This window comes from Paramisgurnus dabryanus, chromosome 5, assembly GCF_030506205.2.
Source record: "Paramisgurnus dabryanus chromosome 5, PD_genome_1.1, whole genome shotgun sequence".
NCBI lineage: Eukaryota > Metazoa > Chordata > Actinopteri > Cypriniformes > Cobitidae > Paramisgurnus > Paramisgurnus dabryanus.
The window spans coordinates 49,653,058-49,666,686 of NC_133341.1; the positions used below are offsets into that span (position 1 = coordinate 49,653,058).

Below are 13,629 nucleotides of genomic sequence, written 5' to 3' on the forward strand. Positions count from 1 at the left end.
AAAATACAGTAACGAAGGAACGCTGCATAGTGTAAACGAAGTAAAAGTACAATTTATGTTTTTCCACCTCGGAAGGGCAACTTGAGTCGAGAAGGGCATATGGGCAGTTGCCCGAGCAACCTGAGCAACCCCCCTGTGCACGTCCCTGCGTGTGAATGTTACAGAACATGTGCTTTATTGAATGAAAGTAAAAACGTCAAAGGAACTAAATCTTAAAGACTCGATGTTTCCTATAGTAAGAGACATGCGACAGAGTGATGGGTATTTCAAAAATTTATTTAAATTATTCCCATGCATCAATTTTAATGTTAAACATCTGTAAATCCAAATGAATCAATATGGAATATATTCAAACAGTTCATAATACGATCTTTGAATTTTAAAGTTGAAAATATCTTATTTTTTCACCGCTGTGCAGGAGGCTTCGCAAACTGACACAAAACCTTTGGAATACTTGGAAGGAATCACTCATTGCTATTATTGGGTAACAGTGTTGCATATAAAAGTTTCATTGCCCCTGTCTGTGCATGTGTGTAATTGCACATTGCAATTATTATGCATTATTGTGACAATATAGTCACACTTTTCAAAAAGAGAAAACTATAGTATTACCACCTGTAAAATGGAGAATCCGAATTCTTAGTTCATAACAATTCTTAGTTTAAACAATCAAGAATACACAAAGGAACAAACAAATGTATAACATGATCTATATTAATTTATTAAACTATCAAACATTATCATTCTGATACTAATATATAGACAGCAAACCAGAAAAGTTAAATGCATGTTTTTCTCTGTTAAGAAAGAATCTGATTCTTAACCAAATACAAACAAAAATCTATACATAAGAAAATGAATGATCTCTAAATCAGAAATAAAGGAGGATGGGGAAATCATAAGACCTGAAACCGCTTAAGTGCACAGAAAATGAACTTGTGTGTTTTCCTTAGTGTTTTACTGATGTACCTGTCTATCACACATCATTATCCGCATTTCCACTCACTTTTCCTAACAAACACATGCAGAACAACATACAGCAACCCCCTAGAAAGATGATGCCCAGAAAAATATAGACCAATGTTGTGGTCCAGAAAGCAAACAGATACAGTGTCTTATCGCAGTACTGTTCCTTGCCACTGATGTAATTAGGCTGGTAAATTGAGTAGATCCATATGTTACCTGTAAAAGAAAAAAAGCTGTGTGAGGGTTGTATAAAATGTTATAACCTGTAAATTAGGGATGATCCGATCTATCGGCGGCAGATCGGTATCGGCCCATAACGGCATTAAATAACTCGATCTGTACTCGCTAAATTTGCTGATCTCATGAACTGATCTTTCTGTTTACTTTTGTCATTTTCGGGCTCCTGAATGGGGCTGCAATTAGAAGCATTTTTACCCAGTGCGAGCATTTTTATAACCTGTTGCCAATGTGCGATGTGCAGATTTGGATTTCTCTCTTTTCTTTCCAGAAATCATGTGTATTTTCTATGAGGATGCACTCCGGTCCTTACAGCTGTCCTTCTTTGCAGAAGAAATATTTGTTGTGCTTATTTATTTGATTCTCTATTAAAACAATAATATATTTAATTACTGCAAGTAATATAACAGGCAACATCTGTGGTATTACTTTATCTAGAAAAAATGTTAACAGTAACAGTCATCAAAGAGCTTGCATATCAACTTGAAGAATCAGTATCGGACATTGATATAAAAGGTACAGATATGTTGAGGCTTTTTCATTGCATAGTACACTACGGTTTGGGCAGGTTACTTTTGGGGGCTTTTCCACTGGGTGAAGTACCCGATACGTTTTTCTGTATCCCCTCGGTCAGGGTTCCAAGCGACCCTAACTGATACCAAAACGTGACATGAAAACACTGTAGATCAGTGATTGGTCTGAGAGAATCGTCACTAACAGCGTCACCGCTGTAATGTAATAGATTAGCTTTACCTTTATGCTAGTTTGCGCTGTCTCAAGTAAACCTGTTGTCAACTGTGCTTTGCTGTAAGTTCCCAAACTCCCTTTTAGCGATGAAAAACATCCACAGGTTAGGAATCAGAAACACCATAACAGTTTTTATCCAGACTTGCAGTTTGTGGCAGGACATTCCCGACGCGCACGTCCGCATATATGCATAAATGCACCTAAAATGAGGCTCAGTGGAGCATGTCGACTGACGCCATCTGTGTTTCTACAAAAACTGTCATGTGAGACAGAGGTAGTGATAAATGCCTTTTGCAAACATCTATTTGTGGTGGTCAATTTTAATTTTGTGGCGGACTGAGAAATAAATGAATGAATGTACAAAGACGCTCTCACTTACAGCAGTAGGCAGCGCAAATATAACGACACGCCTGTAATCCATCCCACAAATGTATACACTGTAGATCACTGATTGGTCTGAGAGAATCGACACCACCAGCATCATCGCTATAGACCATTTTGCAGGATATAAACAACACTGGTTCAGCGGCAATTCCTGTTTTCGTTTTTTAGCACTGAACAAAATATTAATATTGATTAATATTAGAACAAAATACAACCAACAAAAAATTAGGAACTGACTAAAAATTTAAAATAAATGCAAACTAAAAAACTTACCAGTGTTGTTTACATCTTGCAAAATGGTCTATCCCGCAAGATTAGCTTTACCTTTATGCGTGTGCTGTCGAGCAAGCAAAAAGCAGGACCACCACTGACTTTCATAGTAGGATATAAAGAAAAGAAGTGAATGGTGCTCAAAAACTGTTTGGTTACAAACACTGCTCAAAATATTCCCTTTGTTTAAACAGAACAAAGGCAAACACAGTCTTACCTATGTTTCACCCGTTTAAATTAAAATGGGCCCCGCCCTCCAAGGGGGTCTCCAGCCCTGGCGCCAGAACGTTTGAAGATGGGGTCACTTTGTCAGTGCCAGTGGGCGTTAAGCAATCACATATTTTTCATTTAAAATCAATTAATTTCCGCTCTTTATTTTTCTATCGAACGTTCCTACGCACTTTAGCCTATGATAGACATTGGATTATTAATATGAAATATATGTTTTGCATTAATATGTTTTATAGGCCATTTAAATTATGTTTTTTTAAAGTCAATTCTTTCATTTTTATACGTCAATGTAGAATTGTTTACAGCAGCATTCTATAGATAATTCCAGAGGTTTCATTATTCTTTAGAATCGGGATCATTAGACGAAAGCTTAATAGCCTTATTTTTGTGAAAACCGAAATTTCATTAATTGTGTTGCCCATGGTTAGCCAGTGCCGTGCACATTCATTCGGACCAATTTTCCGACACATATGGAGAGAATACCAATTGGAAGTACTCATCCATATGCCCTATTCATTTCCTTCGAAGATCAGAGCTGTGCAGAGAGTTGCGCAATTGTGTCTCATTCAGGGGTGTGATTCTTCCGGATAAATCCGGAATTCCGGCTTTTCCGACCTGAAAATGAGGCTTTCGTGAATCATGCAAATCCAATTGTTTTGTGTGGGGGGGCAAGGCACCGTTATAAATGACCGCATATCACTCCGCAAGTAGTCTATTTATTTGTCACGAAGGAACTTAATTCAAAGCAGAGCTCACCAAAGAGTTTGCAATAATATGACCGGCGTTTGGTGTTGCCTGCGAATAAAAAAATCATGCGTTCGCCTACAAATAGAATGAGAGGAACACGTCTTTCACTCTCAACCAAACTAACAAACTAGAATTGGGAGGGGTCTTTGAGGTGTGGCTGAGATCCAGCTGCAGATGCCGCGCGCCGCGGAGAAGTCATAACAATTTAACTTTGTCAGCAGGATGAAAACTATATGAAGCCTAGGTAAGATGACCTAATTGATAAAGGACTTAAATCAGTGGCGCTGGACATGGATAGAAGGAATAGGCTGAGACAAAAGGCATTTTATTAAGAAATTAAGAGAACCAGCCAGTTGTTTGCTGCTTTGACAAAACTGTCCGTTTAAAATCAGGCTATGCCAGTAATGTAAATATCAGATTTCTCGTTGAGGTGAAATGCGGCCTAGCGATATCAATATAAAGTTGCGTTTTTCTCAAAAAGTTTGCTTGTATTATATTATTCTGTAATCACTTACATTAACGCACGCATATACGCGAATCAGATCCAACATCATCCTGACAAACACACGCATACGTTTGCTCCTCTTAATGGTTTGTGAATCTGGCAGTAACGCTTGCGATTACAGAATAATATTGTAACAGACAAGATGTTACCTGTTTTTTTATTGTATTATTTTTGCTTCTTTTATTTTTGGGGATTTCTTAGGGATAGCTGCAAAGCAGTGTAGTACCTCTAGGAGCAACTTGAGGGCGCTAGTGCCTGGAGGTAACCAGCATATAAGCTGAGCTACCATAGAGGAAGTGAATTTGTTTGGTAGAGGGAAGCCTCATGGTTTCCACTCAAGCTATCATTCCATTTTACTGATTCCTTGTTGAGAACTTTTGAGTTTCTGCTCAACTGTAAGTATGGATTGGGTTTTTTTTCTGCTGTTTTGTTGTGTAAAAAAAACACTAATGTTAGTTATTTGTTTTTTTCTAGAAAGGACTTTTCAGTATTATTCTTTTTCTTATATCACTTATGTCTCATCATGGTGTTCATAATTAGTGCTGCTGGGAGAGCTCAAAGCCCAGTGAAAAGCAAGCTGGAGGTTCTTGTTGGTTTCTCTCACTGCTGATAATCAACATTGATTCACAAGCACTGTGTGAAAAATAAAATTGTTTTATAAGCTAATTTGTTTTGTGAATTTTTGTATGTCAGTACATGTCAAAAATCTGAACCCCCTCAGAGTAACACATCAACAAAACCGAAGGTAGTGTTACAATATAATGACAAACACACACATTCGCAGAGGTGTAAAAAGTACTCAAAAATGTTACTCAAGTGAAAGTACAAGTACTGAGTGTAAATTTTACTCAATTAAAAGTAAAAGTATCTGGCCAGAATCATACTTGAGTAAAAGTAAAAAAGTACCACATTAAAATTGTACTTGAGTATCAAAAAAGTAAAAGTATCAGGAAGAATGAAAACTAGATATTCGTGTTAGCTTTTAATCTCTAAAGCCCTTTTCACACAGATTTTCCGTAAGATACACGGGACAGGCATCCTGGAATTTTACGGGACCGCTTGATATTTTATTCATTCACACTGCCAAGTTTACACGGCATCTGATGGTCCCGGAAAGACACGTGACATGTTGAAAGTCCCGCCCTCTCTTCTACGCAGCGTCTGAAGTTTGCATATTATTTATTATTTCTCTCTCCAGAAACAACTCGCGTGCATTTTTGTTTATGATAAGACTACAAAGGAGCGCGTGAATGCACAGTTCTATTCTGGTGAATGATCTCAGCTTCAGAGTGTATATTTGACAAGCTCCCTGATTTCTGCTTTGATACAGTTTTCAGACTTTTCTCATCGTGATTGTTTATATGCATTTAAAACCCGCATTTTGAGGAGCTGAACAATATATCTCGTTGGGATGACATGCGGGTATTTTCGTTTATTATAGCTCAAATGAGCACGTGACGCGATATTCTTTTATGCTGCTGAATGATCTCCGTTTCAACGCAGTAAGTAACGAGCTAACTTACCTGATATCCGCTTCAGTCTAGTATGCTGACATTTCTCGTAGTGAATGTTGTAAATCCCTGATTTTAAAGAGTTGAACCAACTTCATGTTGCCATGACACGCGCGTCCTCACTACGGCACGTGCGTCATTGTTTATGCGTCTCATATATCATTTCCTGATAACTGCTTCAATCTAGTTTGCAACATTTCTCGTGGTGAATGTTTATATACATGTTAGTTTGCAACATTTCTCGTTGTGAATGTTTATATACATGTTATCTCTCGTTGTAAGGAGCTGAACCATAACTTGTGTTGTGATGATGACGCGCGCGTCCTCACTTCGACACGCCCTTTATGGCATTCTTGTTCACACAGAGGGTTACCCGCGTATCTTACTAGGTCCTCTTTCCGGCAACGATCCCAGAAGATTAACGGAACGAGTTTTTGTTCACACAGACGCTTGTCTGGCAATTTTACGGGTATTTTCTGGGACCAGAGGTCTGTGTGAATGAGGTTTAAAAAAATGAAGTGAATGAAACACAGACAAGGTTTTATCCTGCTTTACAACAGTTTGTATTTACCAGGGTCTGTTGAATGCTTGATTCTGATTGGCCGAGAAATGTTCAATGGGTGTTGATGATTTTTTGATAACCCCACACCTAACCTTTAAAATGTCTTAAAAATAGGCACCAAAGCAATGTTTGTGGTAACCGTGGTGTAAGCGGAATAAATGACTCCAGTCCTTTGAATTATTCAAAAATAATGCACACCTGCGGTGTAACGACACTCTGCTTTGCATCGTTTACCACCTAGGGCAGGGGTTCTCAAAGTTTACATTCAAAGGTCCAAATCTGAATTCCCATAATTTTCATAGGTCCGGAAAAACTTTATTTAAATCATTTGTTTATATAACAAATCAACACAAATAGTTTGGGAAAAACATAAGTGTATTTTGCATTTAAAGTAAAAAAAATAAAAAAATAAACACAAGAAATATGCCAAAAGTAACCAGGTGCAAAATACAGAGCAACCTAATTAGAGAAATGACACAGTTTGTTCTCCATCATATGCATAAACCATGGCAAAAAAAATGTTGTTGTAGGCAGAGACACTGACCAAAATTAGGGGTGCACTTATAAATTGGCTGATGATGCTTGCTATTCTCAATGAATTACGGTGAAATGCCGCTACATCCAAAAGCCAGGGGGCGCTCTTGGGCCGAAACTTAATATGCGCTGCAGATGAAGAATCAGACACACGGAGCTCCAGGAAATGGCTTAAGGATATATTTATATTGCTGTTCTTCAAACCTTTTCAGGTATTTTCATGATAATAAAGAATATGTATAATGATTACAGTGTTTCCCACAGATCTGAAATTTACTTGTGGTGGTAGCTGGTGAAAAGGGCAATCATTATTATCCACCGACAAAAAATGGTCTACTATACATGTAACAAAGAACTAATAATGTGTGACACAACACAATACTTTGATTTATAAAACATTCATATTAATTTCACATTATAGTTCATTAATCTAACCACCCCAAACTTTTTTGCCATAAACAAAGCTGACACTGTTTGTCAAAGCACCACGAAAACACTTTATGTTTTTGCACTATATATGCGATATATGAAGCAATTGACAGTGCCTATATCTATAATCAGGTCTATAGATTATAAATGTGACTGATGTTATAATGTTAATAACTTCTATAAGATAGGCACTTTTACTGCTTCTGCTTTCTATTTCTCTTTTGCCGATTAAAAAAAGCTTAATCCACTAATTATTTCAGATTTAAAAGTCTACTTGCTGTCCCGATGACAGACTTTACATTACAGCTTTGCGTTTTTTATATCCTGAGTCAGCTAGAGCTTTGCTCATTCAGTATTAGCACTGCTTTACAATCTCTGTGCAAACTGTTTAGATTTTAGTAAAGATATTGTCTATTAATAGTAAGATTATTAAAAAATGGGATAAAGAAAATGAAGCGGCGCGTGGTCGTGACAAGAGCCAGTTGCTATCGCCATAGAAACCGGAGGCACGCTAAAGCCGAAAGTATACTCGGGACGTCCGCGTGTGCGGACCGTCCGCGTGCAGCCCAAAATTTGAGACCGCGCGGACAGTGCGCGTACAGTCTGCGTACGACAGCGCATGCGCGTGAAAATATTTAGACAGGACACTCCACTATAAACAATTATACAAAGGAAATAGACAGCATTTGCACACACACTATCGTTTTTCTTCTTTAACTTTTACTTCTTCCAAGAACAGAAAGCTGTGGAGCATGTTTGTTTGATTCCTGTTCTTTGTTGTCTTCTTGTTTGTTCTAAACTGTGTTTGCAATGGTGGATCAGTTACTTTTCTTCACCTATCCTAATGTTTTAATGTACTGTAAATGTCGCCAAATCAGTGCTGCCCTGAGAGCCTAATAATTTGAATAAGAAATCAATTGCATTGCGTATAGTGTCGAACGCGGCCATCCGCGTGTAGCCGCGGGGACTATACCCGGAAAGCTGCGCGGACGCGTGCGCGCGCGAGCCGGACGCGGAAAAAAAGTATACCCGGCCCTTAAAGCTATGTTTATACTCGACGCGTCCGCGGCAAAAATGACGTCAACGCGGAGTGGGCGGTCACGCGCGTTGGGTGCGCGAGACCCCATTTCGCGTGGCGCTGTGCACGGCATTTTTTGTAACTTTCCGCGCGTCTCCGCATCCGAAAATGACCGAACTCGAGGCGATTCTGTCCGAGCAGGCAAGCCTGTGACGTATCTCTTTGATCAATCCAAGCAAAACAATGTATATATTTATCTGACACTCTGTAAGTAAAGTATGGAAACTTTGCAGTTTAAAACACGAATTCTTTTACATGATTCAGAATGTTTGGCTTATATTTGTATTGAATGAACCTCTAGATGAGGAATAAAATACAAACCTTAAGATTTTGTATATACGTACTGTTTGTTTAGTAAAAAACGTTAATGAAATGATAATGTTTAATAAAGACATATTTAAAAGATTATTGTTTTATTCATGTTCTCGTAGTTATATATCAAACTCTAATGTTAAAAGCACCAGGGTTGTTCCAGCGGACGACTTCTTCTATCCTCTTCTTTGAGTTTGTTTTTGACTTTATTGCTCGCGTCGCCCCCTGGTGGTTCAAAAAATAGTGCAACAGCGAGCGCGTCAACTATAAACGCCTCGTCCGTTTGGTCAGACGCGCGTGCGATCTGCAGAGGCTTGCGTTGCGGACCAAAGCGCGAGTATAAACAATACTTAAAACAGCACTCGAGCTTTAGCGCGGTAACGCTCACGGCCGTTCTCCGATCGACTCGGGTTTTACACACAATATTAATCAGACTTGGGACCCGAAGTAATGAACTAGGACCGACCCGGACCCATCTGACCATTTAAAATATAAACCCGGAACCGTACGGGTCCCATGTCCTCAGTAAAGAAAGACCTCTAATGGTAAAACTCTGCTCAAGTTCAGAAACATGAAAGGATACAATGTGACACTGAGGTTGCTTCGCGTCGCACCCAATTCATTGAGAAACAGAGAGCACGTGAATGGACACTCAACCGGAGAGACACAACGTGCTTGCACGCAAAATGAAGCCAACTTAGATGCTATAAACACATATGCACATAAGCATATGCGACCATTTTGGTCGCAGTGTGTTCCCTGGCTGCTCCGTATGTGCTGCTGCAGTTGATCCAGTTTGCCGCGCTGGATGATGAGTTTATGACGCGTGCATCATCTTCACGGTCACCCGACCCCCACCTCTCTCTCGCGCTCTCTCTCTCGTGCTCTCTCTCTCTCTCTCCAAAACACGGGTCATCCAGTCGAGTTCAGAAAATACGGAAATTCGTTAAGTGATTTTTTTACCTGGGCGGGTCGCAATTTACCTGGGCGCAGCGCCCAAGTAGAGCCTATGTATGGGAAACACTGGATTATGTTCGAAGAGTGTTGCTTTTTTAAATGCATGTTTTAAACGACCCAAACCAACAGTGATTGGTAAGGACTGATCAAAAGCTGTAGTACATGAAGTAGCTGTGCATATTAGGGACTTTAAGCAACAGCCTCTGGTGGAACGGCAACGGCATTATGGCGTTGTATTGCGCATGCGCGAATTTAACTGCTACTTTGTGACGTTCTACTGTAACGGTCTACTACGGGAGAACAGCTGATTTGCCGTAGTCGCTACAACGTGAGAGATTATGTAAATAAATGTTATGTTTTATGGCATATGACATTGTAATTGCATCAGTTTATGATTGTACCACAAGTCTTTTATATAATATGTGTTCAAATGTTTTAAATGTAAGCTTATTTTAAAGATTTTTAAGTATTCAACATTTTCAGTTTTAGGTTTTTAGACTTATTTACATCATACAGTAGTAAAAACTCTTCTTCTGACAAAAGATTGTCATTTAATGCCAAAAGCAATCCTTCTCTTGCTTTTTTACATGACATATTTTTGTATCTTAATAAATGAATTAATACCGCGTTGCGCTGTCCTGTTTACGGTTGCTTAGTGATTTTTACGTTCTTGGCTATGGCGGTCTGACAGCTTGCTTCCGGTCGCCGTAGCCGTTCCATTCCCAGCTGTTGCTTAAAGTCCCTAATATCTGGGTGCGATGGCTACAGCGTCACACAGGAAATTTTTAAATAACTCGTTTTATTTTCGGACCAGGAATACTCTTACATCTATAAAAAAACTAAACGAATGGTTTACAAGTTTAATATGCATTTGTAAAATAGCAAATGCACACATTTAATTAATCACATAGAAATTAATGCACTTGTAATATGAAGTGGACGCGGGTCCGGATCAAGTTGCCGTCGGGTCCGGATCCGGACCGGAGTCCGGACTTTGAGAACCCCTGACCTAGGGTGTGCATTATTATCTTATAATTCAGCTGCCCGTCGTCAATTATTTCTTATCAAACTACAGTATAAGACTACCTAATTTCAGTATGCAACATGCTACTCAAAGTTGTAAAACCTCAAATTAAACCTAAGCAGAAGCTAATTTTCAAAATTCAAGCTCTATCAAGACTCTCACAGGCAGCCGATGCAGTGTCAGTCCAAATCCGATTTCGGTGCATATCTGATAGGAATCCAATCACATTTAGAATGTGTGAACAGCCAAAAACCACACGAAATGCGTTTTTTATAATCCGTTTCAGGCTACATCCAGTGGTGGTATGAAATGGTTTTTCCAAATCGCATTTCCAGAAACCCATTTCAGTCTGACCGCCCTGATCGCATTTGTGTAGCTTTTCGGTTATGTCATGCTGTTGCGTCACGTAAACACGTCAGACGTCGAGGCAGATTGCCGTGCCAGCGCGACGTCATTGCCATAGAAACAGTGCAGATAATTCGGAAAATGGCAGAACGCTACAGGACGCACAGATCAAATCTGAACAGTTGGGATACACAATATGGATAGCGAATCTGTCAAATTGGATATGCAGCAAAATCAGATTTGGACTGACAGTGTGAACAAGGTCTTAGTCTTGATAGAGAAGCTGCAAATGGCATGGAACGTGTCACACAGGAACACACTTCATGTGTTATCGGTTTCAAAGAAGCGAAAAAATCTTCATTATCAGATGAACTGTTGGCCAATTCCTTAAAATGGTCCAAAGGATCCAGAATGAAATACATTTAAGTTAAACTGGCCATCAGCACAATTCAGTTGTTTTGGTAAGAGCAAGGGAAATAGAATTAATTGATCTCTAAAAAAATAAGTACCGTTTGACTGTAAATAAAATTGTAAGGAGTAAAAAGTACTTTATTTTCTTAAAAAATGTAATTAAGTAAAAGTAAAAGTAATGGTTTTTAACTGTAGTCAAGTAAAGTAAAAATCCCCAAAAATAATACTTAAGTACAGTAATCAAGTAAAATTACTCAAGTACTTTACACCTCTGCACATTCGTGGATCTACTAGTTTGTGAAACGCGTAGCTCTTTACTGTTAGATGCTTTGCCAAAAGAACTATGCAAAAGACAAATGCACTTGACTGCCTTTCCCAAAAGTCACAAGATCATTTGAATTCAGTAACTTTAATGTTACAGTATCCACTTTAAATTCAGCGTTCAAATGTTGTAATCAATAATTAATCTGTATTAAATGCCCCCACTAATTATTCTATAAACATTAAAGATGTTTTGACCAATGGCGAATCTCATTTATCAAGATGTGTATGTGGTTTGTGTGCCTTATTATTATTACTATATGCAACCAAAGATTTTACTAAAAGGGCACAAATTTGTTTACAAGAACATAAAAATCCTCATAGATGTAGTCACTTATTTTTACTCTTTAAATGCACCACATTGATGTATTTACCTTTAAATGCAACAAAAATGATTTTGTTCAGTCTGATGCAGTGGCAAGGCTACATAATGGTCAGGGTGGCACTTGCCCACGCAGATTGACGATTGGCCACTCAGATCGATCAATTTTGAGCCCAAATTATATTTCAACTGTATTTCAATTTATATATGTGTGTGTGTGTGTGTGTGTGTGTGTGTGTGTGTGTGTGTGTGTGTGTGTGTGTGTGTGTGTGTGTGTGTGTGTGTATGTAGCCACGTCATGGTAGGTTTACGTGTCGTTTCCGAGAACGCTGTGCTGTGTCTGTGCTGCCGCTTCGCACCTGGATTGTTTGTTTGTTAGTCTGTCTCCTTCCTGTTTGGATATATACATCTGTTTATCAAGACTTTGTCTGGATTACTCAGCTCCTTACCACTGATTTTTTGAACCGGACTATAATTATTTTTGAATTGTTGTCTGTGAACTTGCCGCCGGGCTGCTGCGAGCTCTCTACCTGTATAACGTCTCAACCATGTTTGGCTCTTCGGACGGGTGAGTTACCGCTCTCTCTGTCGGTTGCGCTGCTCGTTTAAAAGCTTGCTATCTAGGTGTGTCGTCTCCTATTTAGTCTGCTGTTTCTGGTGTAGTGGCGTTGAGGGTTTGGCTAACGTGGTCTTTGCCTGTGATCGGCTTGTTTTTGCTCAGCACTAACATGTCTCAGGGAAAACTTTTCCTTTTTCTTTTTTCTGCTCTGTTCTGCCTCATTTTTCCCACTTTCAAAATGGATATTGGATACTTACCATCTCAGTAAAGGGCCTTGAACCGCCACCCGCGTCTCGATTCAGCGACGTCTGAATGCTGCCGGAGTCTAGGGATTCTCCGTCGCCCTCGATACCTACACCGATCTCGGCGTGTTTTCAGAAGTACATTTTGCTCTAAGCCTGATACCCTGCCATGCACCTGGACTAATTGTAGATTTTTGTCCATGAGCAGACAAGAACCCACCGCCAATACTTTACATCGCTGTTTAATTAATCTCTCTGATGCCGAGCAACGTATCACCAACTTCAATTCTTTGCATCGTCGCTTTGCGCTACTGAACTGTCGCTCAATATCGGACAAAGCCTCTTATCTCAACGAAATTATCACTGACAATAAGCTTGACATTTTTCTTCTCACTGAAACTTGGCAAGCCCCGGATGATTTTCTGCAGTTGAATCTCCTTACACCTGTCGGATATAATTATCTGTCCAGACCTCACCTCCATGGTAAAGGTATTTACCGCGACATTCTCTGACTAACGCAACTGAATTTCATGACATCAATTCATTTGAATATATGGTGTTGAAGGCTCACTCTCTTATAATCATCCTGCTCTATCGTCCTCCTAAAACTCTGTCGAGCTTCTTTTTTGAACTCAGTGAACTATTAACCCTTGCGTGTTCATTGTCATTTCCCATCGTCCTGCTTGGTGACTTTAATATTCATGTTGATACTGTTTGTTCTAACACTAATCAATTAATGTCAGTTTTTGAATGTTTTAATTTGACTCAGCAAGTTCATTTTCCTACCCATACTCGCGGCCATACTCTTGATCTGATTTGTACATCAATGTCTGATAACTGTTCCATTTCTTTCTCTGACACTGGTATCTCTGATCATAAACTCCTTGATTTCAGTCTGCCTATATATAAGAAATGCCTTAAAACTATTATTTCAT

The 13,629-nt window shown here is 39.1% G+C and overlaps 1 protein-coding gene across 1 annotated transcript in view; it reads right to left on the minus strand.

Annotated features, from left to right (window-relative positions):
* Positions 1–700: 700 nt before the first annotated feature.
* The window catches only part of LOC135774486 (transmembrane protein 272-like), a 154,181-nt gene continuing 141,252 nt past the window's right edge, over positions 701–13,629 (minus strand). The window contains exon 5 of the mRNA XM_065284624.1: positions 701–1,182. Coding sequence (XP_065140696.1) covers positions 977–1,182 — 206 coding nt within the window. The 3' untranslated portion in view covers positions 701–976. The remainder of the gene's footprint in view (positions 1,183–13,629) is intronic.